Here is a 26129-nt window from a genome sequence, read left to right on the forward strand (position 1 = left end):
AACCTTTTTCATGATCCATTTATTTCAGTTGATACAGTACTACAGAGGCACATGGTTCAATGGTGATACACCCACATGGATGACTTTAGTTGAAATCTTATCCTTTTATTTACTCCCAAAAAGACATACTTGGCCATGACATTCACAGTGACAATCTGCTGCTGAATCCCATTACATTGAAACCCTGGTGTATAAAGCTGAATCTATACGATAGCAGCCCATCCACGGGTATTTTTGGAGCACAACACACACTGTATGACCAAGTGCAGGCTGAATGCGTCACACCACACTCTAGGGCAGTGGGTTCCCAAACTGAAATTCCATGAATAAAAAATAAAAAAGGTTGATCTACAAGCAATCTGACAACGCATCGCAACGCAACACTTTGAACAGCTTGTACATCGGATACTTTCAATAGTTTGGGAGATTTTGGGAACGCCCTGCTCTAAAGCAGGCTGAAGCATGAACGAAAAGTCATTTACATCAAATTAAATGGCTTGATCACAAATAAATACAAGTATAAAAAAACACATTGGTAATTATTCTCATTATCCAAAAACAAAAGAAAATAAATGTAAAAGTTTGCGAAGGCACTCAACTTATCCACCTCGGCAGTCCAGATTCACAAACCGACACCGAAAGAAAATAAATCAAAACCGTGGCATTAGCCAACAATATTAATGAGCCGTAACAAAAATAATACTTAAATAACATAATACTATTTTTTTATTATTGTCATAACAATATCCAGTCAAGTTTTCCTATGATTAGACTTTCTGCTAACTAACGGATATGCACCAGTTATTTCCAGTTTGGCAGATTGAGAGTTTCATCATCAGATTCTTTCCATTGCTTTATAAATCCCTGTTCATTTGATGTTTTGGACCCCCCCACCCCAACCCCCCCCCTGCTTTGGTAAGAGGTGAGATCATTCTTTGGAGATAAGCTGTCAATGTGACGGCACATATCCGCTTATTGGTAAGATCACAGAGATTGTATTCATAAGAAGATATGCTTCCACTTGGGCTGAGTCCAACTGTATGTCTTTCCTTCCTACTCTGGAAGCAGTTGGATTACTAATCTGCATAGCTGATCTCAGCCCAGTTTCTGGCCTCACTGGTGGTGAGGGGGGGGGGGGGGGGCGGAAAAAAACTGAGACTTCAACTGATTTCGGATCAGATTCTCTCTGCGTTTTGGCCAAACCCTTAGGAAGGAAGTAATCTCTGCCATAACATAAAGCAATATAAAGTTTCTTATATTTTGGAGAATCAAAAACAGAAGCATAATAAAACAAAAATACTAACATAGTATAATTTCATCACTGTAATCCAGTTGACAATAAAAATGCAATAAAAAAGGCAATTAAAAATGTAATATAATACGCAACAGGTCTTTCAACTAAATCCATACCCGGGACCTTTTCCTCACACAAAGCAGACTCACGACATTCAAAATGGCAGGGTCTTTTTTTAACTTTACTATGGCTACATGTAGTTTACTGCATCATTTCCCCATCTACATAATTTGACATTCTGAACAATGTCAGTCACCCGGCGTCCACCGCTCGCCCATGCTTGCTGAAAACTGTGACACACTACGCTAAGGCCACAACGGATCACAGCACACAAAGTCACACACTGACCCACAAGACAAGCTGTGTCAACACGCAGTCTCTCTGCATTTGAACAAAAAAATCACTCGTCAGTCACCGCCGCCAAGAAAAGAAAAGGAAAAAGAAAACAAACCCTAGTTAAACCCAGAGTGAAAGATGACTTCATCATGCGCCAGCGCGGGGGGAATTCCTATACCTCAGAAACATTTTTAAAAAGACCCTTGTTAGCCCGTGACACGGTCAAACCTACCATAATCGTTTCAACAGCTTTATCTTATCTCCTGCACTTAAAACAATAACTTTGCATTTACATTCCGTCAATCCGTCTGCTCACTTTCTTTACTTTCATTACTCGACATAAACTGTTTCCTTCAACAAACCCAACTCCTACCGATCCGTTTCCTGTGCTCTACAGGAAAGCCCTCTCTCATTTCACCACCAATTCAAGGCATCATTCTTTTCATCCACATTACTCATTACTCTTTTTTTCGACCCTCGAGCCACAAATGGCTGCGCTCTACCTCCTCTACCCCTCTCTTACCTCTCCAAATGAAAACAATAGCTGGCTAATTGTGCTTGGTTGACATAATGGACTAGTGTACACAGCTGGAGGGGCCTAGTACAGACCGCAGGTCCCACCTGTGCTGCTGACTCTGAGCTTTGGACTGATAAGATCTCCAGCACCAACACGTCTCCAGCCTTTGTCTGTGGAATGTGCTTTGTCATCAGCGCACTAAAAAACTACCCCACTTGCTCTTTCCACAGCAGGGGGAGGGGGGGATAAAACATTAACCAGCCCCACAAAGGAAACCACCTTGTTGTGGAAAAAGATAGTTTTCTTCTTATTTTGTCATAGATTTCATATAAAACGTAGTTTTATATTACACCAACATCCATTTGTCAAGGCGCTTTACCAATAACCTAAAAATCAAAAAACAAGACGGAAGCTGATCCATACTGTACATATGAATACAACGTGTTGCATCGCGTAGTGTGAAGATCAGTTCCTTTAGGCAAGGGACAGTCGCGCGGCTTCAGGTGGCATTTGGGTTTATTTGCCAGGCCAACATTCCAAGGCTGCAAGGGGCCGTCTGAGCCATCAGCCTTCAGTAAAGGTCACTCTAGTTGAACCTTACGCACCTACGCTGTTGACACATCAAACAAATCATACGACAAAGAGCATGCTGCTAGCAAGTTGGGAGACCTCTCTCCAACACTACAGTATACCTGCGGGTTCCCGTGTGTGTGTGTGTGTGTGTGTGTGTGTGTGTGTGTGTGTGTGTGTGTGTGTGTGTGTGTGTGTGTGTGTGTGTGTGTGTGTGTACTAGTTCTGAACGGACGCCAGGGTGCAGATGAGGCCGTTTGTTCTCAACAGCCTCAAAATGTCTCGGGTGACTTCTGAACCCTTGATATCAAGGCCAGTCAGCTGTGTGGTCAAGGTCCCGGGTCTCTCTCTCTCTCTCTCTCACACCCTCTCCACATTCACAAACAAAATCTTAAACAGCACAACTGGTGACAGGTCGGCCTGGCTTCTCTCCCCCTCTCTCCACTTTTCAGGAAATGACATACATAATCGTATTATGAATCAATAGAAAAAAGGCACTTCCTACATATTCCCTAGTATCATACACATATATAGGACATACACTTTTAGGGAGATATACTTGTCTGCGAGTTTTACATGCGCAGCCATAGCTATATGTGTCGAGTATGTATATTATGCTTCTCATCACTGAGCAACATAATTATTATATATGTCAGTTCCACACAAAGGGTTGGGAGACACATGAGCTTTTGACTCTTCCAGTAACGGCCAGTAACACCCCCCAGTTTGGTATTCAAAACCTAAAAGCTACGCAAATATTAATAAATAATCAACATTATCAGTTATTTTGGAGCAAGACCCTGGTTTTGTTTCTAAACAAAAAAAAAAGTAATCATGAAGTAAAGATCACAAAAGCATGTGCTCTGTGTGAGTTTTAAGGTGCTTTTGTAAACTCAATCTCAAAATGGGTGAATTGCTAGGAGAACCAACCAGTTTTCTGGTTGCTTCGCTTCTTGTGATACTAACTTGCCTTTTTCTGCTGAATATGTAAACATTTTGAAACACAGCAAAGTCTTGGTGTGCCACGAAAGGCAGACTGGGTGGCATGCTCTCGTGCCAGCTACAATCTCTCTCTCTCTCGCCTACTCACATTCTTGAAAACCATTTCCTCCTGGTCAGAGAAGTGCATAAAAAATGTGTACATTTGCGTGTGCATGTGCATGGGTGTAAATATATCTCTCTCCCATCAGCATTTCAACTCTGTTTGGGAAACCGCAGCTTCCCAAAAAGGTGCATCCCAGCAACACACTGGTCGTCATGGAAACCCACAATACATGTCTACACTCCCCCACATGCACACGCTAATGCCAGATGCTCACTCTGCCACCTTGCTGCTAGGTGAGGTTGCTGCTGATGTCCAGGGCTTGCTGGTACACCTGAGTCATGTCCTCCAGATCCCCCAGCAGGGAGAAGCTGCCATTGTCCCCCGGGGAGGACCCCTTTGCTCTGGGGCCACGGCCAAACTTGGACCCCTGGAGCGGCGCCGGTGCGGCCTGGAAGCCCTTGAAGTTGGCGAGCTGCAACAGGTTTTCGGCCGAGAGGCAGGCCCTGATCTTGGGGCGCAGGTGGGGGGTCGAAGGGGGCCACTCGGCGCCACCGAGGGAGCTGGGGGACAGGGACAAGCTGGAGCTGTCCTCCCCGACCATGCTGGAGGGTCGGCTCTGGCTGCGGGACAGGCCCGAATCGGCGGAGGAAGGAGGGTCCCCGAGGACCCCGGCCACGGCCGCCGCAGAGGGAGGCCCGCTGTAGGTGGAGTACTTGCCGTTCCGCTTCAGGATGCCCTTCCTCCCCGGCGCTCTCCTGGGTGGGGAGCTGGCCAGCAGAGACATGCTGGTGCCTCCTAGCAGCTCAGAGGACTCGCTGCGCTCCGGGGAAGAGTAGTACCCTGATTCCCGCTGTTGACTGTTCTTCAGGATGCCTTTCTTGGGCAGTGCGGGCACCATCTTGGCTGGCTCCTCTTCCTCCCTCTCCGGGCTGGAGGCCACCTCTTCGCCCTGGGCCTCTCGCAGCAGCGCCTCCTGCTCCAGCGCCTCCTGCCCCAGCTCCACCTCCTCCAGGCTGGGCGACCGCTGCTCCCCCGCCGCCCGGGTCTTCAGGATGCCCTTCGGTCTCTTCAGGCCCGGCTTGTCCTCCTCGCCTCCTGTCCTCCTGTCCTCCTCGTCCTCCTCGCCGCCGGGAGCCTCCGCCTCGTTGTGTTCCTTCTTGGACTTCTTGGGCCTCAGGCGGAGCGGCTGGGGCATGGCGGCGGGCTTCTCCGTGCGGTTCTGCCAGTCGATGAAGCGGGCCAGCATGGGCGAGCCGCCGTGGTCTCGTTGGCTCTCGCAGTCACACACGCTGTTCTTCCAGCCCCAGTTGACCCACCAGTGGTTGGCGATGTCTTCCACTGTGGCCCGTCGCTCAGGGTTGACCATCAGCATCCAGCGGATCAGACCACGGGCATCTGACGGAGGCAGAGCAGAGGTACAAGAGTGTGTCAGTACAAATATGTCATTTTAACCACATGAAACCTTGTGTCCCTATTCTGGGCCTGTCATAATAGGCAAAACATTCGGCGACAATACGTGGTCTACATTTAGATTTTTGCTAGAGCTAGAGAGATAAAGGTGGGGCCAGGTACAGACCCCTGGGGGACTCCGGTCAAGGAAGTATATAGAGTGTAAGTGGTTAATAATAATAATAATAATAACATAATCCAGGTTCTGGAACATTGTATGTGCCTGTGCATTCATGTGTGTCTGTGCGTGTCTGTGGCCTTTACAGAAGCAGATCTGGAAGAGAGGACATGTGACCTGGCCTACCTGAGGACTGGGTGGGTTCCCTGTACTCCCCGTTGCTGATCTGACGAATGAGGTTCTTGTGGTCTCCCCCGTCAAACGGCATGGCCCCATAGACCAGGGTGTACAGCAGCACCCCCAGAGCCCAGCTATCCACCTGTATGTGTGGAACAAACAAAGAAAGAAAACACAACCATCAAAAGGTGTCTTCATTCAAGACAAACAGGTCTTCATCATTACGATCCGAGGCCCATTCTACAAATGCCTTTTAAAATCAGTAGTTCTCACACTTTCATGTTTTTTTCCTCCAAAATGCAAAACATGTTGCTCTGCATGCATAACTCCCTCCAGCTGAAACCCCTCACAGTCAGGTGAAAACAAGTGGACGGTGATTCCACATGCATGGAGACATGTGGTTGTCTACTCTACACCCTCCCCAGACCAAACATTAGGGGTCAGCAGCAAACAAAAAGGCTTTTCTGGTTTATCAGGTTTTAGTGTAGAAAGACACAAGGAATGCTGTATACAGGAGGCGATGACGTACAATGTGGTGACCACCACAGACCTTTTCCTGTGCCACACAGACATTGTGCACAAACGACAAGGAGGTGCGTTAGATGAGGTTATGCAATGGAAACACACCTAGTCCTGGTGTGGTCAGTGATTCATGGCATTCCAGGGCCTGCCGTGAGACCGGGTTACACTTTGCTCAGCCACGCAAGAGAGACCTTTGAGTTTAATACTGGAGATCTCTGACATTAACAAGCATCACCCCCATCGCACACCCCCACCGCACATCAATGCAATCAAAACGATCTCTGCTAAAGAGCTTTTGGTACAGTGTTGCACTGTACAGTATGTGTCTGTGCATTCATGTGTGTCCGGGTCCCGAACCTCGTAATGCTGACAAATGCTAGTACTCTTGGGAAGAAACTGCTTGTTTCCATCCAGTTTAAAGCTGTTCATAGGGCGGCCATAGCTTTGTGGTCAGAGAGGTTGTCTGGTAATCAGGAGGTCACCGGTTTTCCTCGGGCCATGTCTATGTGTCAAAGTGTCCCCCCCTCCCCAAAAAAAAGCATTCATCATGACCATCTGAGCGGCCATGAGCTGGGTGGAGCTGAAACTGAAGGTCTAAGTGTGTACTCAGGAATTGACTGCGGAACTCCTACATGGGTTACCAAACTTCTATGGCCAGGGGGGAGCCGTTTTGTGTTCATCAGCGTCAAGCAGTCCTACCAAGTGTGGAATACCCCGACCCCTTCCTTTAAAGAATGCAAATCACTGGCGGCCTGAAAATCCACCTTTCAGCCGGCCAAAATGATCGCTCACCCTTTAGACAAGTGACTACGCCCCACCTCGTTAACCCCTTCCTTTTTTCCCCAAGCTGTACATGTGACGATCGGAATTTTGTTTTCGTCGATATCCTTTTACACTAAGCGTTTGACTGTACTCTGTACCGTTTACATGTCTGCCTAATAAAGTATTCAATCAACCAATCAATACTTGACACCAGGGTCTTAATTAGGAGTTACATAGTATTTGACATAAGTAGGTGTGGGGAGTTGTATGTGGAGGTGGTGGACAGACAGACAGACAGACAGACAGACAGACAGACAGACACAGCACCTAATGAATCTATCTAGCAGAGACTCTGGACCCTGTCGGCTCCGCAGAGACACACTGCCCCTCACTGATTAGCACACGCCTGTGTCAGACTCTGGCCTGTGTGTGCATGCACGTGCGCACATGTGTGAGAGCATGCTCACAACAACGCAACCTATTTTTGTCAGGTGAAACTGGCTTGCAACTAAATCATGCCTTAGAGTTGCTCATCGGAAATGTGAGAGCGGTTTGGGAGAAACACGTCTCCTGATGGTTAGAGTATCAGGGAGCAGGAAGGCAGACACAGCCTGTATATCTGCCTTGCATGTTTAGTCACAAGAGAAAGTCCCCTAGGCGCTCAGGGAACCTGCACCAGGAATGTGCATCCCCACCCCCGAGGTGAGGCGTGCACCATTGTTACGTTTACTTCTACATGCCTCGTGTTTGCTGTAATTTGCGGTTCTCTCCCTACCGGGATTCTATAATTTCGATTGCGATCGGCCCGCTGTTGTTTTTAGCACTCTTGAGTAAATTACAGTCAATTATGCTAAATTGAACGGTTAGACTTGGATAGCTAAAATGTTTTTTTCTTCTATTTTCTTTTTTTTATGCGACAAAGCGAAATTTTTTCACTTCTTTTACTTTATTTTTTTGGGAGCCTTTTTTGTAAACAGAGTTCAGAAACTGTAAAAATTTAAATAAATAAATACTTTGTCGGACTCTGAAAGCTTTGGCTGTGAGCTCTTTGCGGTGGCAGCGGAGCTCACTCCGTTCCTCCTAGGGAGGAGACAGTGTGAGCAGCAGCAGTTATAACACAATTCCCCACTTCAAAGGAAGGACAGGAAGGGGGGGGGGGGGGGGTGCGGGGGGTCATAGACAGTATCTGGACTCCCCCGAATACTTGGAGATGTGAGAGAACTCTCCCTGCGGGACTGGTTTCTAATCTCATCAAAAGAACCACCACCGTCCACCACCACCACCCACTAAAACCTACCCACAACTCTCTCTGCTATGTGTGTGTGTGTGTGTGTGTGTGTGTGTGTGTGTGTGTGTGTGTGTGTGTGTGTGTGTGTGTGAGAGAGACTGTGACTGTATGTGTGAGTTACATTACGATAACAACGCTTACAGTGGTGATTAAGATGACTAAGCACTGTATGCAGTATGGGTTTACAAACTATGTTAGAGGTTCTCTAAAGTGGGTTCTGGAAACCCACAGGGGTTCATGAGCCACGAGCAAAAGGAGGAAAGATTTAACGTCAGCTATCAGTGAAAATAGCTGATCTACAAGCTCTCAATGTCATCTTTCAGCTATTTTCAAAACATGAAAAAAGGAATAATAAACTTCACTTATGGGTGTCTTGGCAGTTGGCACAAAATCTTTGCCGATGGGGGGGTCTGACTCTGCGCCCAAATCCATATTAAGTCGGGGGTCCCTGACATGAAAATGTAGTGAACTACTGAAGTCACATGATATTATCTTGAGAGACTTCTTCTCACACCAGGAGGCCAACCAGTGAGCACTTAATTCATGTGTGTCTGTGTGTGTGTGTGTGTGTGTGTGTGTGTCTGTGTGTGTGTGTGTGTGTGTGTGTGTGTGTGTGTGTGTGTGTGTGTGTGTGTGTGTCTGTGTGTGTGTGTGTGTGTGTGTGTGTGTGTCTGTGTGTGTGTGTGTGTGTGTGTGTGTGTGTGTGTGTGTGTGTGTCTGTGTGTGTGTCTCTGTGTGTTTGTGTGTGTGTGTCCAGAGCCCCCCAGGGGCCTCACCTCCGGGCCGCGGTAGGGTCTCCCGTTGACGATCTCTGGCGAGGCGTAGAGCGGGCTGCCACAGAAGGTCTGCAGCAGCTTGTCCTTGTGGTAGAGGTTGGACAGGCCAAAGTCAGCGATCTGTAGGGAGACGAGAGGAGAGACGGGCTTTCATTTAGCCATGTGACCCTCAGAGACCATTGGAGGCAGTAGAGTTTCAGCTAAACCGTTTCATATCAACAAAGTACATGAATTTTTATTTCATTTCAAAGAAAGTTTTATTTTATAAAGAAAAGAGTTACAGACGTGTAAGGGTCCAATTGGAACCCCACTTTGAGAACCACAGCCCCAAAAGAACACAGGGGTGTCAACGTAAACACTTACCTTAATATTACAGTTATCATCCAGTAACACGTTTTCCAGTTTCAGATCCCTGTGCACCACCCCATTCTGTGTGAGGGAAACCAGAACAAATATTATGCATATTATGTAAATTTAATTAAATAAAAAAACATTCTTGATGCATCTCTTTCTCCTTTCCTGACTCGCAAACCTGAACGATGAATGATTGCGTGGCATTACGGTAACAGTCATGGTTCAATCCCGACAGAGCTGCCTTGCCAAACAGGCATCAGAAGAAAGTAAGGCACGCTCGTTAGGGTTGTAGCGTTTTTTGGGTCTGGTCCCCTTTGGGGACTATAGCAGTTTCTTCAAAAAGGTGGTTCACATCTGTTACATAAACATGAGCTTGTAATTACCCTGACCAGGGTGAATGATGTTCTCACAACATCTTGGGATTAAAAAACAACTATGTTGTGAGTGCTGGTTTTTTTTTAAGAGCACAGGAATTAACATGTTGTGGTAATGAAACTATAGTGGGGGGGGGGGACCGTTTGCGAGAGAGAGAGAGAGAGAGAGAGAGAGAGAGAGAGAGAGAGAGAGAGAGACACCACATTGGTTGTTTGTTTTGAGAGACCATGTGTTGACATGGCTGTGATTGGTGGTGGTGAAGTAAAAGGGGTGGACACTTCCTGTTTTGTTTCCCTTGTCAACAAGCATCATTTATTTCTCTTCCCTTCTGCACATAACCACTTAATGTCAAGGGGGCGGAGCTTAGCCCAAAGACAAAGCCAGAGGAGGACGCCCAATCGAGGCGTCAGCCCGCAACCGCGTGGTCCGATGCCCGCGCTGTCCAATCAGCACCTCTCAAGTTGCATACCAACCAATGGGGTTGGAATCAGTTATGCTGTATTTCCAAATTGCACTAACATTTGTCAACTCAAAGTTGACACCGGCACATTTACTTTCCCATTGTCAAGTACTATTATTATTTCGACACTGCAACATAGTACTTGGCAATTAAAGTAGGCTAAATGGCTAAGTGGAAACAGCTGTGTTGCTCTTCCACTGTCACTTAGTGTCTGTCTGTCTGTCTCCCCTTGGGGTGGGTGGCACCAAACAATGCAGCGCTATCCAATGAGAAAACGCCTGAGGCGTGGCCACTGTTGCAGAAGAAGTCTGTCGGGGGAAATAAAATAAAACGACGCGTCATGGAAAGACAACCGCGCTACCGCACCCCCGGCGGGTTATGGAGGAGGTGGCGGTAGTGGGCGGTGCCTGGCGGTGGTGATATGAGTCATCACTCGCGGCTGTCTGGGACTGTCCTATCCTAGGAAGCCATGACATCATCCTTATCTCCAGCTGGATGTCGAGCGACTAGGGGGAGAACCCACCCAAGCAACCCCTGGGAGGGGTCGGAGGGGGATTAACATGTTGAGAGGACGGGGTGTGGGTGGGTCCCTAGGGAGACTGTGGAGATTGACAGGAGGCGAGAACAGAGCCAGCAGCACTGGAGCTGTTCAGCGTGCGTGCAACGCTAAGCAAGTGTAACAGTATGAATCCAATTGGCAGCGCGTCGCAGCCCCACTCAGAACCAGATGACTCCCTGACACCCGTGGGCCAAGAAAAGCAGCGCAGCGCGGCAGACAGACTGGCTATGTGCGGTTGAACTATGGAGATGCATTGGTTAGTGTCACATTAAGCACTTAAGCCACTATATACAGTACTTTGCCCTATATACGACGAATAGTGAAACGCACAGGACTTCGCGATCGGTTTTGAATAAAATGCTTTTGGGAATTTCTTTTTGAAGATGTTTGAAATGTTTTGCCTATAATGACATGCCCCAAATATGGACGCCACAGGGTTAATGTGGTTAAGCTCTCACCCTGGGATATGATTATGAAGGAAGAAGGAATGTATATATACGTGTGTGTGTGTGTGTGTGTGTGTGTGTGTGTGTGTGTGTGTGTGTGTGTGTGTGTGTGTGTGTGTGTGTGTGTGTGTGTGTGTGTGTGTGTGTGGCAGCGTGTAATTAAAACCGAAAAAAGCAAAAGTAAGACAGGGAGTGGCTGTGAAAATTAATGTTTGTGTGAATTACTCTGCATGCAAGTGTGCAGTGTTGATACTGTACTGTGTGTGTGTGTGTGTGTGTGTGTGTCCTCTCACCTTGTGACAGTGGTGCACGGCAGAGACTATTTGTCTGAAGAAGCGCCTCGTCTCACGCTCGCCCAGGCGACGGCGCTCGCTGATGTAGTCGTACAGTTCGCCCTTGCTGGCGTACTCCATCACGATCACGATCTTGTCCTTGTTCTCGAACACTGCAATGGAAAAGACCAGAAAGATAAGACAAAGAGAACAGTTGGTCCTATCCTTGGCCTCGGTCCAGTAATGTTTTTATCAAAACTATGATCTGCTTTCATACTGTACCACAACTATAGAGGCCAATGGGATTACAGGGAGAGTGGGAGGACTGTTTACACAGTGATCCCAGCTCCATTTCTACAGTTTGTAATCGTCAAGAAAAGTGGACATTCTTCGTTATAACATGGCGAGTGGATTAGTCCCCGTTTACCCCCCACCTAGTTTTGGACGGCCCCGGTGGATTCCAGAGAAGCACACGCTGCATCTCAGCACTTCACTTCTCCCTGGGTTACATCACCTTAATACTCCACCTCATAAGTCTGGCTGCGGCCCTTAACAACACTGCGGGGAGGGGCTGTTATTTCAATCAAGCCAACCCCTTGGAGAGAGAGGGTAACGGAGGAGAAATGAACAGACGCATGCATTTAGGAGAGGAGAGGAGAGTAACTCATCAGCTTCACATCATGTCACCATGTTTCACAACTCGGTCCCACATTCCTGGTCACCACAATCCAGTATCTATGTACACATAGGAAAACATCTTACCCTAAAGCATATGGCCATTTTAGTAAGTAGAGAAACCCTGCATGACTCGCTCACCTCTCCTCTAGTTTCTGACTTGTCATTGGAACGATTATGTATACTTTTGTTTCACAAGTTAACTCATTGACTGGCCACTATTCCGCCACGCCGGTGGCTATTCAGTGCCTCTTATTTTGAAGACCAAAAACTCCCGGGCCGTAAACCCGGAAGTAAACAACGACTATGTAAAGTGTCCCGCAATTTTATTTTAATATACATTTTGTAACCGCAATGGAGTTATGGGCCAAGAATAAAGCTTGTTTTGATTAAAAGCGCAAGGGAAAAGAATCCAAGATAAATGCATTTGAAAACAAATCCATTTACATGGAGGCGAAATGAGGCGTTTTCGTCATTGGCAATCTTTGCACTTTTGGAGAAAACCCTCCACCTGTGGACAGGTGTTGGAAATTAGCACTCATGCTATATACACTTTAAGCAATGCATCTGGTTCATCCAATGTGATTGTGACGTCTATGTAAAATAAATAAACAAAGCTAAACTAAACTGATACTCTGTAATTGTAATGTTAATGTATAACCCGGTGACTTGGGAACATTACTTGGCCTCCGGCGAGTTCACACAATAAGGGGAGAGAAATGATTAGTCAGGCAGACAGAGAGATCAGCCAGAGAATCTGAGCAGCAGGGGTGGTATTGCAGTCGTTATACCGCACTGTTGTGACGAAAAGAGAGTTGAGCCAGAAGGCAAAGCTCTCCGTCTACCGAGCAATCTTCGTTCCTACTCTCACCTATGGTCATGAAGTGTGGGTCATGACCGAAAGAATGAGGTCACGGATACAAGCGGCCGAAATGAGTTTTCTTCAACAGGTGGCTGGCATCTCACTTAGAGATAGGGTGAGAAGTTCAGTCACACGAGGGATACTCGGGGTAGAGCCGCTGCTTCTTCGCCTGGAAAGGAGCCAGCTTAGGTGGTTCGGGTATCTGGCTAGGATTGCTCTGGAGAGGGAAGTCTGGAACACTCTGGTGGAGCTGTTGCCCCTGCGACCCGACTACGGATAAGCGGTTGAAGATGGATGGATGGATGGATGAGGCAGATAGAAAGAGAAAGCAAGCAAGAAGGAGAGGGAGAGCTGGAAGGTGTGACAACAACACAGCACAAGCTTGTTTTTACTCATTGTGTATTGATTTTATCCCACACAGCAGGGTCAGCGGGGGTGAAGACCTGTGCTTTCTCCACCCATGAGTGAACAACCTTCATAAGCTGCTACACTACTCTCGCTCTCTCCTACATGGATCCTTTTTTTTAAGACATAATCCTCTACAAAAACACATGGTTGCTGATTGATGGTAATGCCCGCTGGTTGTTACTGGCTAGAGGCAGTAACATACACTAGCATCGGTAACAAAAACACCCAGAGGGAGGAGGCTAGAGAGAGAGAGAGAACGCGGTTTCTGGCATTCTGATTAGGAGGGACGAGGCGGTGACCCCAGGTGACATTTGCAGTGAGCCATATGATAGCGGAGCAGCAGAGTGTGCTGCTCGGAGCGCCGGGTCCCTGTGTGGGTTCTCCTTTTACCTTTTTTCTTCTTTTTATTTTTTTACCTTTGACCCCTGGTGGTGAGGTAATTACCTGGCTTACATAACTCTGGTTAGCTACTCCCTGGGCACACGTCACTCCTTCATCCCCCGCTGTCACTCACTGTGTTTTGTTTGGTAATTAGTCCCCATTGTGCTGTACAATGGCCTCTGTACTCTGGCTTACACAGCGGGCAGAAAGCAGGTTTTCTTAGTAGAGTATAGAATACTCTGAGGGCCATGCAGCAGACTGTAAGAATATTAAAAATAAATAAACATCTACACAAACCAGCAGGCTGCCTATTTGTAAGCTTGGGACTTTTTTCATGCTGATGTAATAGTCCTTGACTATAAATCCAGAATCCTTTCAACCTTCAAGCTGGTACACAATAACACCTGGAGTGTTGACCTTTACCGCTGAAAGTCTAGCTGCCCCACGGGTACTTTGCTTTCCTTTAGTCTTAGACGTCTTAGATTTAAGACATATTATGCCATTTCAGAATTACATTTAAGACCACTTTATCATTCACAAAAAAAGTGTAAAAGTAATACAATGCATTTGTTTTGAAGCATGAATTTCCGCATTTGTCTGTGGAGTTTTGAAGCATGAATTTCCGCATTTGTCTGTGGACTTTTGAAGCATGAATTTCCGCATTTGTCTGTGGACTTTTGAAGCATGAATTTCCGCATTTGTCTGTGGACTTTTGAAGCATGAATTTCGGACATTTCAACCCCAGCATCCAGGAGGGCGGTCCCTGTCACAGTCATGCCAGCCAGGCCTGTCCCTACAGGCTCTGTCTCTGCTCTGGGGACAATGGCATCTCCAGAAGACTCCACTGAGAACATATAAAACCCACTAACAGCTTAGCTGGATGAGCCAATTGGAGCATTTATAGCATTCTTGGGGCTTGAGTGTTCCTTTGTCAAATATGTGTGTGTGTGTGTGTGTGTGTGTGTGTGTGTGTGTGTGTGTGTGTGTGTGTGTGTGTGTGTGTGTGTGTGTGTGTGTGTGTGTGTGTGTGTGTGTGTGTGCGCAAGGCTTTTTAAAAGCCTTGCACAGACATAGCATGCTGATGGATGCAGAACGCAAGGGGAGTGGTACAAATCCATCTACACACACACACACACACACACACACACACACACACACACACACACACACACACACACACACACACACACACACACACACACACACACACACACACATCTGGATCAGATTTGCTTCACACAAGCAAGTTAGCAAGGGCTGTTGAGGGTGTTGCCGGATACACATCTCCGGGGAGGGAGGGGTTCTATACATCTCCGAGGCGAGGCTGGGCGGAGGCCAGGCCGCGACAGTAAACACAGAGCTTTAAGGAGAAACACCAAAAAGCAGGGCGAGCGAGCAAGGGGTACATTGGGTCACTAAGTGAAACAGCCTGGCAGAGAGGAGGCTGGGCGCTCGGGGTCTGGGTACAAAGGGAGGCGGTGCCGCGCGGCACACACAGCGCCAGCACATGGACTCCACAAGAGTTTATGAAGCCGGGTGCTCTTTTAATCATTCTCCCAGACTGCAGGACAAACTGGGCTAAACCGCAGCCCTCCAGCTGACGACTGGCACGTTCCCATGACAAATAGTGCTGTTTGTCGCCGTATATATACACTGGAGGAGCCGATAACGATCCGCTCGGAGGACTTTGAAACCAAACAAAGGAAGCAGCACGCCGGAGTGAGCCAAGTCTGGGCAGCATGCAGCGGCCGGCAACACGACCGATGTGGCACTAGGCAAACCTTTCCCCTTGTCCCTGACAGGACGTAGAGTCCAGAGGGAGAGACTGTTGACCCACACACATAAAAAATAAGTCACGAGTCACAAATGGAACCGATGCCACTTGCTCACTCACGGCAGCCCCTGTGCTCATGGGCTGAGGCTGCGTTCAGTTAGGATGACGAATTGTGGGCAGCGGCACTCATGGGATTCAATGTGAATTGTTTAAACTGGGTTACAGCCACTCATAGGCGATAGTTGTTGTTTTTTTGCATGAGGAAACAGGAGGTGCTTGTTAGGCCTTGATATTTAAAAACTTGCAGTACACACTACACAAGCTAAATTCTCTGTAAATGTAGGTTGTAAGAAATTGTGATTTTGCACACTCTGAGTGAAATTAACACATGTTGCTGGCTTTGAAAAAGATAGCCAAGGGGAATCCTGCCTCAGTATACTGACCAGATTAACACTATTTTTACCAGGGAGTGCCAAGAAGATGAGGATTTTACTCTGAAAAGCCCTACCTTCCATTAAATGTTCCATTAATACCTCACGCTATAAGCCTGATCTCTCTTTGGAAGCGTTAATATTCCAAATGAGATGCTTGGTTATGTCAGACAGAACATCGCCGTGGACATTGCCGTAAAATGTAGAGATAATAGCAAGTTTTGTCCGTAAACCAGGAAGTAAATGAACGCGTGCTCAGCTAAAACAGCTCCGGGACGGTCAACGGCCGCTGTCAATTTTTTTTATTGCGATCGTGTTTTAAAGATGTGTATACGCTGTACACCGTAGCATGGTAAGTGTTAACAGTCATGGAAACTGGGGTTAAACTAATGTCTACCCAGTTGCGTGTACACATACACACACACCAAGATATGCGCATAGGCATAGACACTTATACATTCACTCTCACTCACTCACACACAGAGAGAGAGAGAGAGAGACACGTGCGTCTGACAATCCCAGTCTGGTTCCCAGCTGCAGATGTCTCTAAGTATCAGCAGATGTCTGGCCCTGAGATCAAGACTAGGGTAGACCAGGGGGGAGACCTCTTATGTGGGAGACACACACACATGAACGGGCATGCGCACACGCACGCACGGGCACACACACACACACGTGACGTCTGTCCCAGGCAGATGAACAGAGCAGATGATCATATGAATAACATCTCACAGCTCCAGTATGACATCTGTACATCATAACATGACACTTTACACAGCCTGGCCACAGCGGCGTGTGTGTGTGTGTGTGTGTGTGTGTGTGTGTGTGTGTGTGTGTGTGTGTGTGTGTGTGTGTGTGTGTGTGTGTGTGCACGCGTTTCTTCTCGTTGGACATGAGGCAGGTCCTCACCTTCATAAATAGAGATTATGTGGGGGTGGCGGAGAGATGACATGATCTCGATCTCCCTGCGGATGTGGACCATGTCCTGGTCATCCTTGATCTTATCCTTCTTAATGGACTTGATGGCCACCTGTAGACACAACAACAACAACTTGGTTATTATTACAAGCAGAGAATCCAGCATCTGGTTTTCTGCTTTAACATACTCTTTACTTGTATTGATGATTTATTGTATAGTATTGCATGTCAGATCACAAGGTTTACAGAAGTAAAAAAAAGAAAGAAGATAATTGGGTGAAATTTGTTTTCGTGCAAGTTCTGTCGTAAGGTGGAGAGTGGCTAAAGAAACAAACAAATGATCTACATCAGGGGTGCCCAAAAGGTAGATCGCAATCTACCAGTAGATCACAAAGGATGTGCAGGTAGATCACATGACATGCCCCTAAAGAATATTTTATTTAAATCCACAATGCAATATTTTGTTTTCAAGAGTGTTGCTGTGCACAAATGTCGTAATTACCTATTCCATTTATCCCGCTCTATTTCCCATTCCAAGTGCATTTGTCTTATATAATGTCAACACCGCTATTCCAAAGCCCCCTATAAAATATAGGGTGCCCCACACACACACACACAAACACACACACACACACACACACACACACACACACACACACACACAGTCTAGAGAAACATATGAGCTCCTGTTGCAACATCCCCATCCTCTAGTCTACAATAAACTCTCTGTGAGTCCTCAGTCTCATCTGACCTCCCTTCCTGGAGTCCCACAGGGCCCCTATAGTGACCTTTAACCCTCCCTTCACCTGTCTGTGTCATCAGACATGAGGGAGAGAGGGGGGTCTTTCCCCAGGTCTCCTGCAGACAGTGTCATTTTCCCAGCCTCCGGGGTGTTGTATAGCGTGGGAGGGTGTGTGGGAGTCACAAATTAAGGTGCGCCAGTTTGAGAAAAACAACCTGGCACGACATGGTGGCAGGTAATGGAAGCTTCCTTTGTGCTCTCTCTGGACCCGAGCCCGCATTTAACCTGCCGTTAGTCAGTGTTTGGGCTGGGTCTGTGAACCGGGCCCCTCACCCCGCACTAATTGAGAGATCAGGTGGCGGAATCACGACGCGGGGGGATTTCCATGGCAACCGTCTGTCTGGCAAAGGCTGTCATGTTGACTAAAACAGTCAAGATAAGTAGGACGAGCAGTAGAGTGAGCGTTTGAGGCCTATCTGGCCTTGCCAGAGGGGGGCTCTCGCAATAGATTCAAGAGGCAACAATTAGATGTGACTGGATGATTTTTCACTGTCGTGCAAATAACAGCAGGCTAAGAGACTTGACCGCAATTGGACGCGCATTGAAATCTCTAGCGTTTTAGCCAATGCGCTCTTAAAATGAAAGGCTGGCGGGCTACTCCAAATAAACCCAATAGAAAGTACACAGTCCTGCACATGTCCCTATAATTGTAGCCTAAACATTCCGGATTGAGTCCCGGGTGTCCTTTGATCTGGCCTGCATAGGGCCTATTCACTCTGAATTCTGTTAGTTTAAACTTTTGTCCTCCTGGAGCAAAGCAGCCATATTCCGGGGAGCCCAACTTTTATTCCAAGCAGCAGAAACCACAGGCGGTAACGGGTGCCAAGCTAATTACCGTATACATCCATAAAAATAACCCCAAACCGGAATAGCTCCCATCCAGAGCAAATCTTGATTACATAGAATTAAAAAAACGTATTCTGCCATAAACAAGAAGGGGCTCTGTGTGTCCCCATGAGTGTTTGCCTTCATTACCCGGTGTTCTTAATTAGTAAAAGCCTTAACACTGTGGTTTTCCTTTACCTCATTGGATTCAGAGTTATCCGCCTGGCCACAAAACCCGAGTAAGGTTTTTAAGTTCCATCCTTTGTTGCAGCCTCTTCCTGGATTTAATTTAGGAATGAGAGGGCGCATTGCCAACTGCTATTAGAAATATTATGACGATGGAAGGAACTTGACCATTCTGGGCTCTAGCCCAAATAGAGCTACAGCATCCAACTGCCACCTCCATAGCATCCCCTATAGATCCTATTCAAACTCTGGCAACGGAGGTTTACAATTCTGCACCGGATCTTCCATATACTAACCAGAAACTTGTGGCAAAGCAAGTAAGGTTTCCATGTCTGAAATGTCCCTCTCTTGGAGAATAACCAGCAATCAATCTTTTTAAAAGCCATGACCCTAATACCACCCTGTGTATGCAAACTCATTAAACAAGCTGGCCTCCCCACAAACTGGCTTGTGACCAAGCTAGCCATCTCTTGCATATCGTTGTGATTGGGCAGAAACCTCGTATCTCCATATTTCTTTGTGTATGACAAAATCAGTAAAAAATACAAGTTAAAAAATGCAAAATCTACAAGCTCACAACAAGATTGTATGTTGGCTCTTTGCTATTTTTGAGAAAAAAAACATCCCACCTGTGTGAAGTGAGGGGCGCTCTTATCATAATACATCATCTAATTCCGACCAATCACAATTTGCCAACTTTGTCAATGGCATTCAATGTTTGTTAACACAATGTTTACACAAACCCTCAGAGCTGGACATAGAAGGGGCTAGCGCCCCTCAAAAACTAAAATAAATTTGTGAAAATGGTCAAGTATGATTGTGAGTTTTAGTCACTAATTATAGCTCTTTGTTCATAATTTTCATTGTTTCAATATTAAATAGTGACTAAATACCAACTACAGAACTGGTCGGAATAACGTGTTCCTTCCACACGCTACGTCCGGCCGGGGAAACTCTCCCCTGTCAGGTGGGAGGCAGCTTGGACTCCTCATGCATATAAGGAAGCATGAGGTCAGTCCGCTGATCCCCCCAGGTTGGCAGAGGAAGTGTAGCATCCAGGATTACATTAGATAATTGACACATGGTTGAAAAAAAATGGGTTGCAAAATCGTGGGATAAAGAAATAAAAAACAAAAAAATCTTATCTCATTACTGAAAAGTGAAAAGTAACAGCTTACATACAAGGTTTCCACCTGACAACAGTGATACTGTATGTGCTCATGTTTCTCCTGGCCCTGACCCCCCTTTGTGGATCGTTAAACAGGACTGCAGATTACCCACCGGGCCGGCCAGCTGGCCGGTCCCGCCGGCACAGCTCTTCCCCGAGAGCAGCTCCATATTACCGTCACTCACAGCAAACCGGCACTGTCCTGCCGACTGCATTCACCCCTCCCTGCCCGCCTCCAGCGCTGCCGGCTCCGTACGCAACAATGGGCCTTGTTTGAAGTGAAAGTCCGCGTTTCGCTTCACTAGAGCCTGACATCGGCCGGTGCTTTTCTCAGGCCATTAAAATAGATGAGGTATCCATCACGAACGAGCAAGCTCACCCCACCTGGCTCCTCTCACCCTGGAGATCATGTTCAAGTTATGTTGCTGATGATGAAGGGCGAACGGGAGACACACAGAGAGAGGGAGAAAAGGCCAGAGACTGATAAGTGATAGAGAGAAACAACACAGAGAGAGAGAGAGAGAGAGAGAGAGAGAGAGAGAGAGAGAGAGAGAGAGAGAGAGAGAGAGAGAGAGAGAGAGAGAGAGAGAGAGAGAGAGAGAGAGACAGAGAGACAGACAGACAGACAGAGAGAGAGAGAGAGAGAGAGAGAGAGAGAGAGACTGTGTGGGGGGAAGAGGAGCCCTTAACTATTCCAGAGAACTATATCTTCTCAACCGGAGCCAGAAATCCTAAAACGTCTTCAGCTGTAGCCACACATAGCAGAGGAATGTCAGTGTTTTTCCCCCTCTCTCCAGTCCTCCCCAGTGAATCCATTGTTGGGGAGTGATGTAATCTAGTGCTTTAAGCTCATATTAATGTAACTCTGTCTGTATCCCCCCCTAACTGACACCCTGTGCTCTTGTTATGGTGGGATTCCTTGCACCCCCGTTCCCCCATACAGGATATTAACTGTCCCCTCCGATCTCATTTCCTGCTGGTTGGGGATGGCTTTTCATGTGTCACTCTCCATCGGGGGCCCCTCCTGTCACCCCCATCTTTCCACTCAATTCATCGTACATGGCAAACAGTACTCATCTGTATCTCCTTGTCACCAAACAACACACATGCAAACCTCGCCGCCGCCTGCCACCTTGCTTGTCACCACAGGCAAAACATGCGACTGACGCGCGCACGTGGAGCAGATACACGCCGAAATACCTCCAAGGCATCTCCGTCCGGCATGGACTGAATTCCCTTCTGATAGCTTTCCAGGCACAACTGCCAAGGAACACAGCATGTGGCAGTACAGATTAGAGAGCAGGCACTCACTCATGCTTTATCATGTGCTCCGTCGTGTGACGGTGTCACTCGCCGAACATAGGAGATGTTTAATATAAATCATGCCTCACATACACTTTCACTGACACACAGCATATGTGAACTTGAACCATATATTATACATATATACTTTGTTGACTGGGTTCCCCCAGGAATCTATACTTTGGTCTTGGTCTCGTCCATTTTCCCCCTGTACACCAAATCTCTTCACTGAAAATAGCTCATTTACAAGCTCTACAAGTTGTGAGCTTGTAGATCTGATATTTTCACCAAATTCGCATTTTATGATATGCCACAGCCTAGAAAAGGGATGCTAGGGTTCATGAGGTTAATCAATCTCCATAAGTCCATTAAACCAGCTCCTCGCGAGCACAAAGCGCACCGACTGTACACAAACACATTCTCAGCTCCCTCACATTCTCTTTAGTCACTCATACCTGATGCGCCGTCTGCTCTTCCCCTTTTTCTAAGTGGAAGACAGCTGCCGGCACGCCACAGAAAACAAACAGTGGCAGAGCCATGGTGGTTGCGCAACCCTCTCACCACCACGCTGCTATATCTGCCGTATGAACACCAAGGGCCCAGGGTCAGGGGTCAAGTAAACCATAGCAACACGTGCCCGACAAGAGCCCTGTCTCTCTGTCTGTCTGAGTTCTGCTGCCTGGGACCTCATGTACCGAGACACTGATTCCCTAAAGATAAGATTCAACTCAAATATACAGCTCCCCCCCCCCCCCTTCTCCTCAAATGCCACTGGTGTGAGATGGGCCTAAGCTTCACTGGCGTCCCATTTCGTCTCAGGTTTTAGCCCCTAGAAGTCAGAATGTTAAGCTTGGACCACTGCTGCAGATAAGGACAAGGAATGTAGGGATTAGCCTAGTGATTCCTAGAGCTCATGGGGTTTTAAACGATACAATCTGGAATTTATTAGACAATATTAGAGTTTGGGTGTATTCGCATGTGTTCTCAATGAGTCTGATTTGTCATTGGAAAAATAAGCTTTTGGGGAACTTTTTATATGAATCAATCATATAACTCAAAACAAGGGTCTGCTTTGCCACATTATTTATAAACATTGTATAATTTAGAAATGTTAATATACATGTCATAATGCACGCAGAACTCTTGTTCGCATAACGTAACATAATCCTTACACCAAACACTACAATACATAATGTATGTTGAAATGACCACTTATACTATACACTTTATTGACCAGTGTCCCCCAGTAGTCTGACTGTCTGTACTTGGCCCCATGATCGTTTCCCTCTACACCAAATCTCTTTGCAGAAAATAGCTGATTTACAAACTCACACAACGCATAACGATGCAGTGTGCTTGTGTATCTGCTATTTTTGAAGAATGCTCGCCTAGAATGACATGAATACACTAGGGTTGAATACACTAGGGTTGATGTGGTTAAAGTAGGGCATTGTCTGAGTGCGCCGATTGGGACAACTTTGGAGATGGGTAAATTGTAGCTTATTCAGAGTAAATAATTTTGTTGATGTACATCATGCACTCATGTGAATGTATTTTGTCTTCTCTGGAATGAAAGTGTTTGCAGACTTTTGATCTGGGAATGAAACTGCTGTAAGTGCAAGGCATTAAACAAAGCCTTTAGGGGGAGGCCCAACTCTGCAGAACCCCATGTCTCAATGTAATGCTGCAACCCATACGGTGTTACTTTAACCATGTATGGTAAGAGTATGTAATACAACATAACTAACATAACAGTGGTGGTTGGAGGTCTCCCATGGCCATGCTCGTCAATAAAGACATTTTCTGATCTTGTGGTCTGGTTTTAAATATGAAAATATGAAAGATTTACAAATATTTCACCTACAATGACATGGCCAAAATATGGATACCAGGGGTACTGTGGGTAAATTAACACCCAGGATGTTGCAGTGCATAAATCCAACTCCCCATTCTCAGTACATGGAACGTTCCTCTGTCCCTGCCAGAATGGGTACAGGGGTCATATTCTGCCACACATGGAAATATTTTAGGTGCTGTGCAGGTCTGTAAGGATAGATCATAGCAGACGTTACGTTAGACTTCCAAGGGCAAAAGTCACCCTGATGGAGTGGCAACACCCACAACAACAGACAAAGATGGCTTTATCTCGAGACCCAAAAAGAGGAATTTGATGTCTCCCGGTGACCCAAGCTAAAGATAGCTGATCTAGAAGCTATGAGCTTGTAGATCAGCTATATTTCACTACTCCTTAAGTATTTTCTTATAACACCAGTCTTTTTCAGCATGAGTGTCTGTCTTCTGGGCCTAAGTGTTGCTGTTGAGCTTCACACCGACTACAGTACCAGTAAATCAGTACAGTAAAACAATTACAGTATAGTTCCAAAGCTCACTTCACACAGGTGTGATTTTTTTATTTATTAAAAAAAAAGTTTTAGTTTGTTTTAAATGTATGAACAATGTATAAACCACAACCCACAAATAGGTCCCAAACCAGTGTTTTCGCGCACGCACGCACGCACACACACACACACACACACACACACACACACACACACACACACATACACACACACACACACACACACACACAGAGAGAGGTAGAAGAGTTATCTATAAATAGGCTTTTTATCCTTTCCTGCAATGAACAACAGTGTATTTCTGGGACTGATTTTCCATGTGAGATTGTGAGTGAGTGGGCGCCATTGAGGTCTGTTGGGCCGGCTTCAATGATGTGTATAACATTGGGGTCAGTCAGTGGCTGGGGTTTAAACATCTGCACTGGTACGTCCGGTCATGCTGCATGCTAGCCCCACGCTCGGGGACAGTGAGCGCGTGCAGCAGAGATTCCCATGGCCCCTAGGGGCCTTTGAGCAAACACTGGGAAATTCCCAGAGGGGGAATGACTTGAGACACACGCCTCCGTCAAAGAAAGTAGTTATTTTGGACACTGCAGCGTTGTTTGTAGTGTGCTGATGATTCACAGGAGGGCGTTTCAATCGTATGGGCCCGAATTACAGACGTCTGGACCTAAAAGGGCCCGGCTGCTGTCACTGTGACAGATGTTTACAGATGTTTAAGAGCAGTGGTTCTCAAACTTTTTCATGTCAAGGACCCTCCCCCATATGTATTTTGCAGCCCAGCCCCCCCCCCCCCCCCCCCAACAAATATGTTGTGCCAGCGACCTCCGACAGATGATTAATATTAAAATGATTCAAAACTATTTCAACACTATACTATAGGGCTGTGGGGGGACGACGACCACCTGGAGCCTCCCCAGGGACCCCTATAGGGAAAGGGTCCCCGGGCCGGACCGTGCTGCACTTTGATAGTGATTTAAGAGCGTCTTTCAGTTGTCTCACAGTTCTCACTATACTGGTCATATGAACTGACTTACCTCTCTGCCGGAGTGCCTCTCGATGGCCTTCTTCACCTTGCCGTAGGTGCCCCGGCCCAGCGTCTCCAGCAGCTCGTACCGGTGTTTCAGGTTGTGCTTGTGATGGTGCTTCTTCACGCTCCTCCTCTCGGCGGTGTTCGTCGGAGAACCGCCGCTGGCGGGTCGGGGGGGTGCAGGGGGGGCCGGAGGGGAGGGGGCCGGCCCACTAGCCGGTCTGACCGCTGAGGAGGAGGAGGTTTGGGCTTGTTGTTTGGTTCCTGACCGGGATACTAGTAGTCCCCCCCGGCGGGGTGATGATGATGATGATGATAGACAAGCTGTTTCCATCTCTCTAGGGAAGTGGGCAATTTATTTATATATATATAAAAAATAAAAAAATAAAACACCTCACTTCCCACTGTTTAAATATCTCAAACTAAAGGTACTTATAACAACTTGATAATATAATACTTATAGGCCTAATAATAGTAGTATCAATAAATAAATAAATTACAAGGAATAATAATGCGCGCTAGTCATATAGACTATTATCATGAACTAATCATGGCCAGGGAACTATAAACATTCCAGATTGTCTTAATCGATCACTCGCTTTGATCATGATGTGATCAGAGGATTCTCCTCTCCATGTTTTGTATTGCGCGATAGTGTTAGATTAAATAGTAGCCTATACAAAAAAAATCAAAAACCATCAAGAAGACATTATCGGTCTATAAAATCGGGATACATAATAATCGCTATCTAATTATTCTAAGAGTTAGACTATTGCAACATGTAGACTAATCATGTATTCAGATTTCGACAGGGCAAAGCATGTCGGAAGCGGAGTAGGCTACTGTATCTACAGACAGGAACTCTATCCAAAAAATAAAAAAATATATATAATAAGCTAAAAAAATAAGAAAAAAACTCGGTCTATTCGTCTCTCTCGCCTAGAGGATTGGCATGATCTCGTAGTCTGTCGTCGGTCGGGGTATTCGCTGGGGTCATTCACATTTGATTTGTCTTCTTCTCACACTCAGTATCGTCTTAAAAACGCTGCCAACAACATCACTGACTCCTCGTCAACTAAAAGGCGTCATTGCCCTCCTTTATTATAATCTATCCCGAGAAAGCAGCGACGAAACCGGCGTTCTGGATGAAGATGACCCTCATTTTATTGTATCCACCAGCGCGGCCCAGGTGTCGCTCCTCCGTGCATCTGGACGCTGTCTAAGGTGGTAGTGGTGCGGGTACTAGACGTGGATGTTGTGCCCATGCATGCAGCCCAGCTGGCGGTGGTCGACGGTGGAGAAGATTGAGAAGATGCGCTGTGGTGATGTTGGTGGTGGTGGTGGTGGTCGGAGATATCAGGCTGCTGAAGTGTTTTGAACATTGCCATGGTTCGTTTTGCTACTCCGTCTTTTCTTGTTGTGCCCGTCTTCTTCTTCTTCGTTCTCCCTTTCTCTCTCTCTCTATTCTCCAACGTGAGGGGCTGTCTGTGTGAAGGAGGAATGCGAGATGATCCCTGCGTCTGGAGGCGGAGTTACAAGACCTCCTCCCTCCTTCCCTCCCCCCCCCCCCCCCCTCTCTCTCTCTCTCTCTCTCTCTCTCGTCGTAAGTATCGTCTACTCTTCTTAACTCTGACTCACTGAGAGGATACAAATGTATGATGTATCCATTTGGTTACAATGTAGCCCAATG

At 46.7% G+C, this 26129-nt stretch overlaps 1 protein-coding gene across 1 annotated transcript; it reads right to left on the bottom strand.

The window, feature by feature from the left end:
• On the bottom strand, positions 1–25923 carry nuak1b (NUAK family, SNF1-like kinase, 1b). Its single transcript, XM_080760919.1, has 7 exons — positions 24447–25923; positions 16761–16881; positions 11342–11493; positions 9218–9283; positions 8855–8974; positions 5516–5648; positions 1–5157 (listed from the first exon to the last, which is right to left on the bottom strand). Exons 1-7 carry the CDS (start codon positions 24771–24773, stop codon positions 4052–4054), a joined length of 2025 nt encoding a protein of 674 aa, XP_080617045.1. The 5' UTR covers positions 24774–25923; the 3' UTR covers positions 1–4051.
• Positions 25924–26129: the final 206 nt, after the last annotated feature.

This window comes from Protomyctophum bolini (genome assembly GCF_963924005.1).
Source record: "Protomyctophum bolini genome assembly, chromosome: 4".
Classification (NCBI taxonomy): Eukaryota; Metazoa; Chordata; class Actinopteri; order Myctophiformes; family Myctophidae; genus Protomyctophum; species Protomyctophum bolini.

Coding starts and splice junctions, on each gene's coding strand:
- nuak1b (XM_080760919.1), bottom strand. CDS start 24,773: ATGGAAACAGCTTGTCTATCATCATCATCATCATCACCCCGCCGGGGG. Junction 11,494..16,760: donor CATAATCTCTATTTATGAAG/GTGAGGACCTGC, acceptor TTTCCATTGCAG/TGTTCGAGAACAAGGACAAG. Junction 9,284..11,341: donor CCGTGCACCACTGTCACAAG/GTGAGAGGACAC, acceptor TCCCTCACACAG/AATGGGGTGGTGCACAGGGA.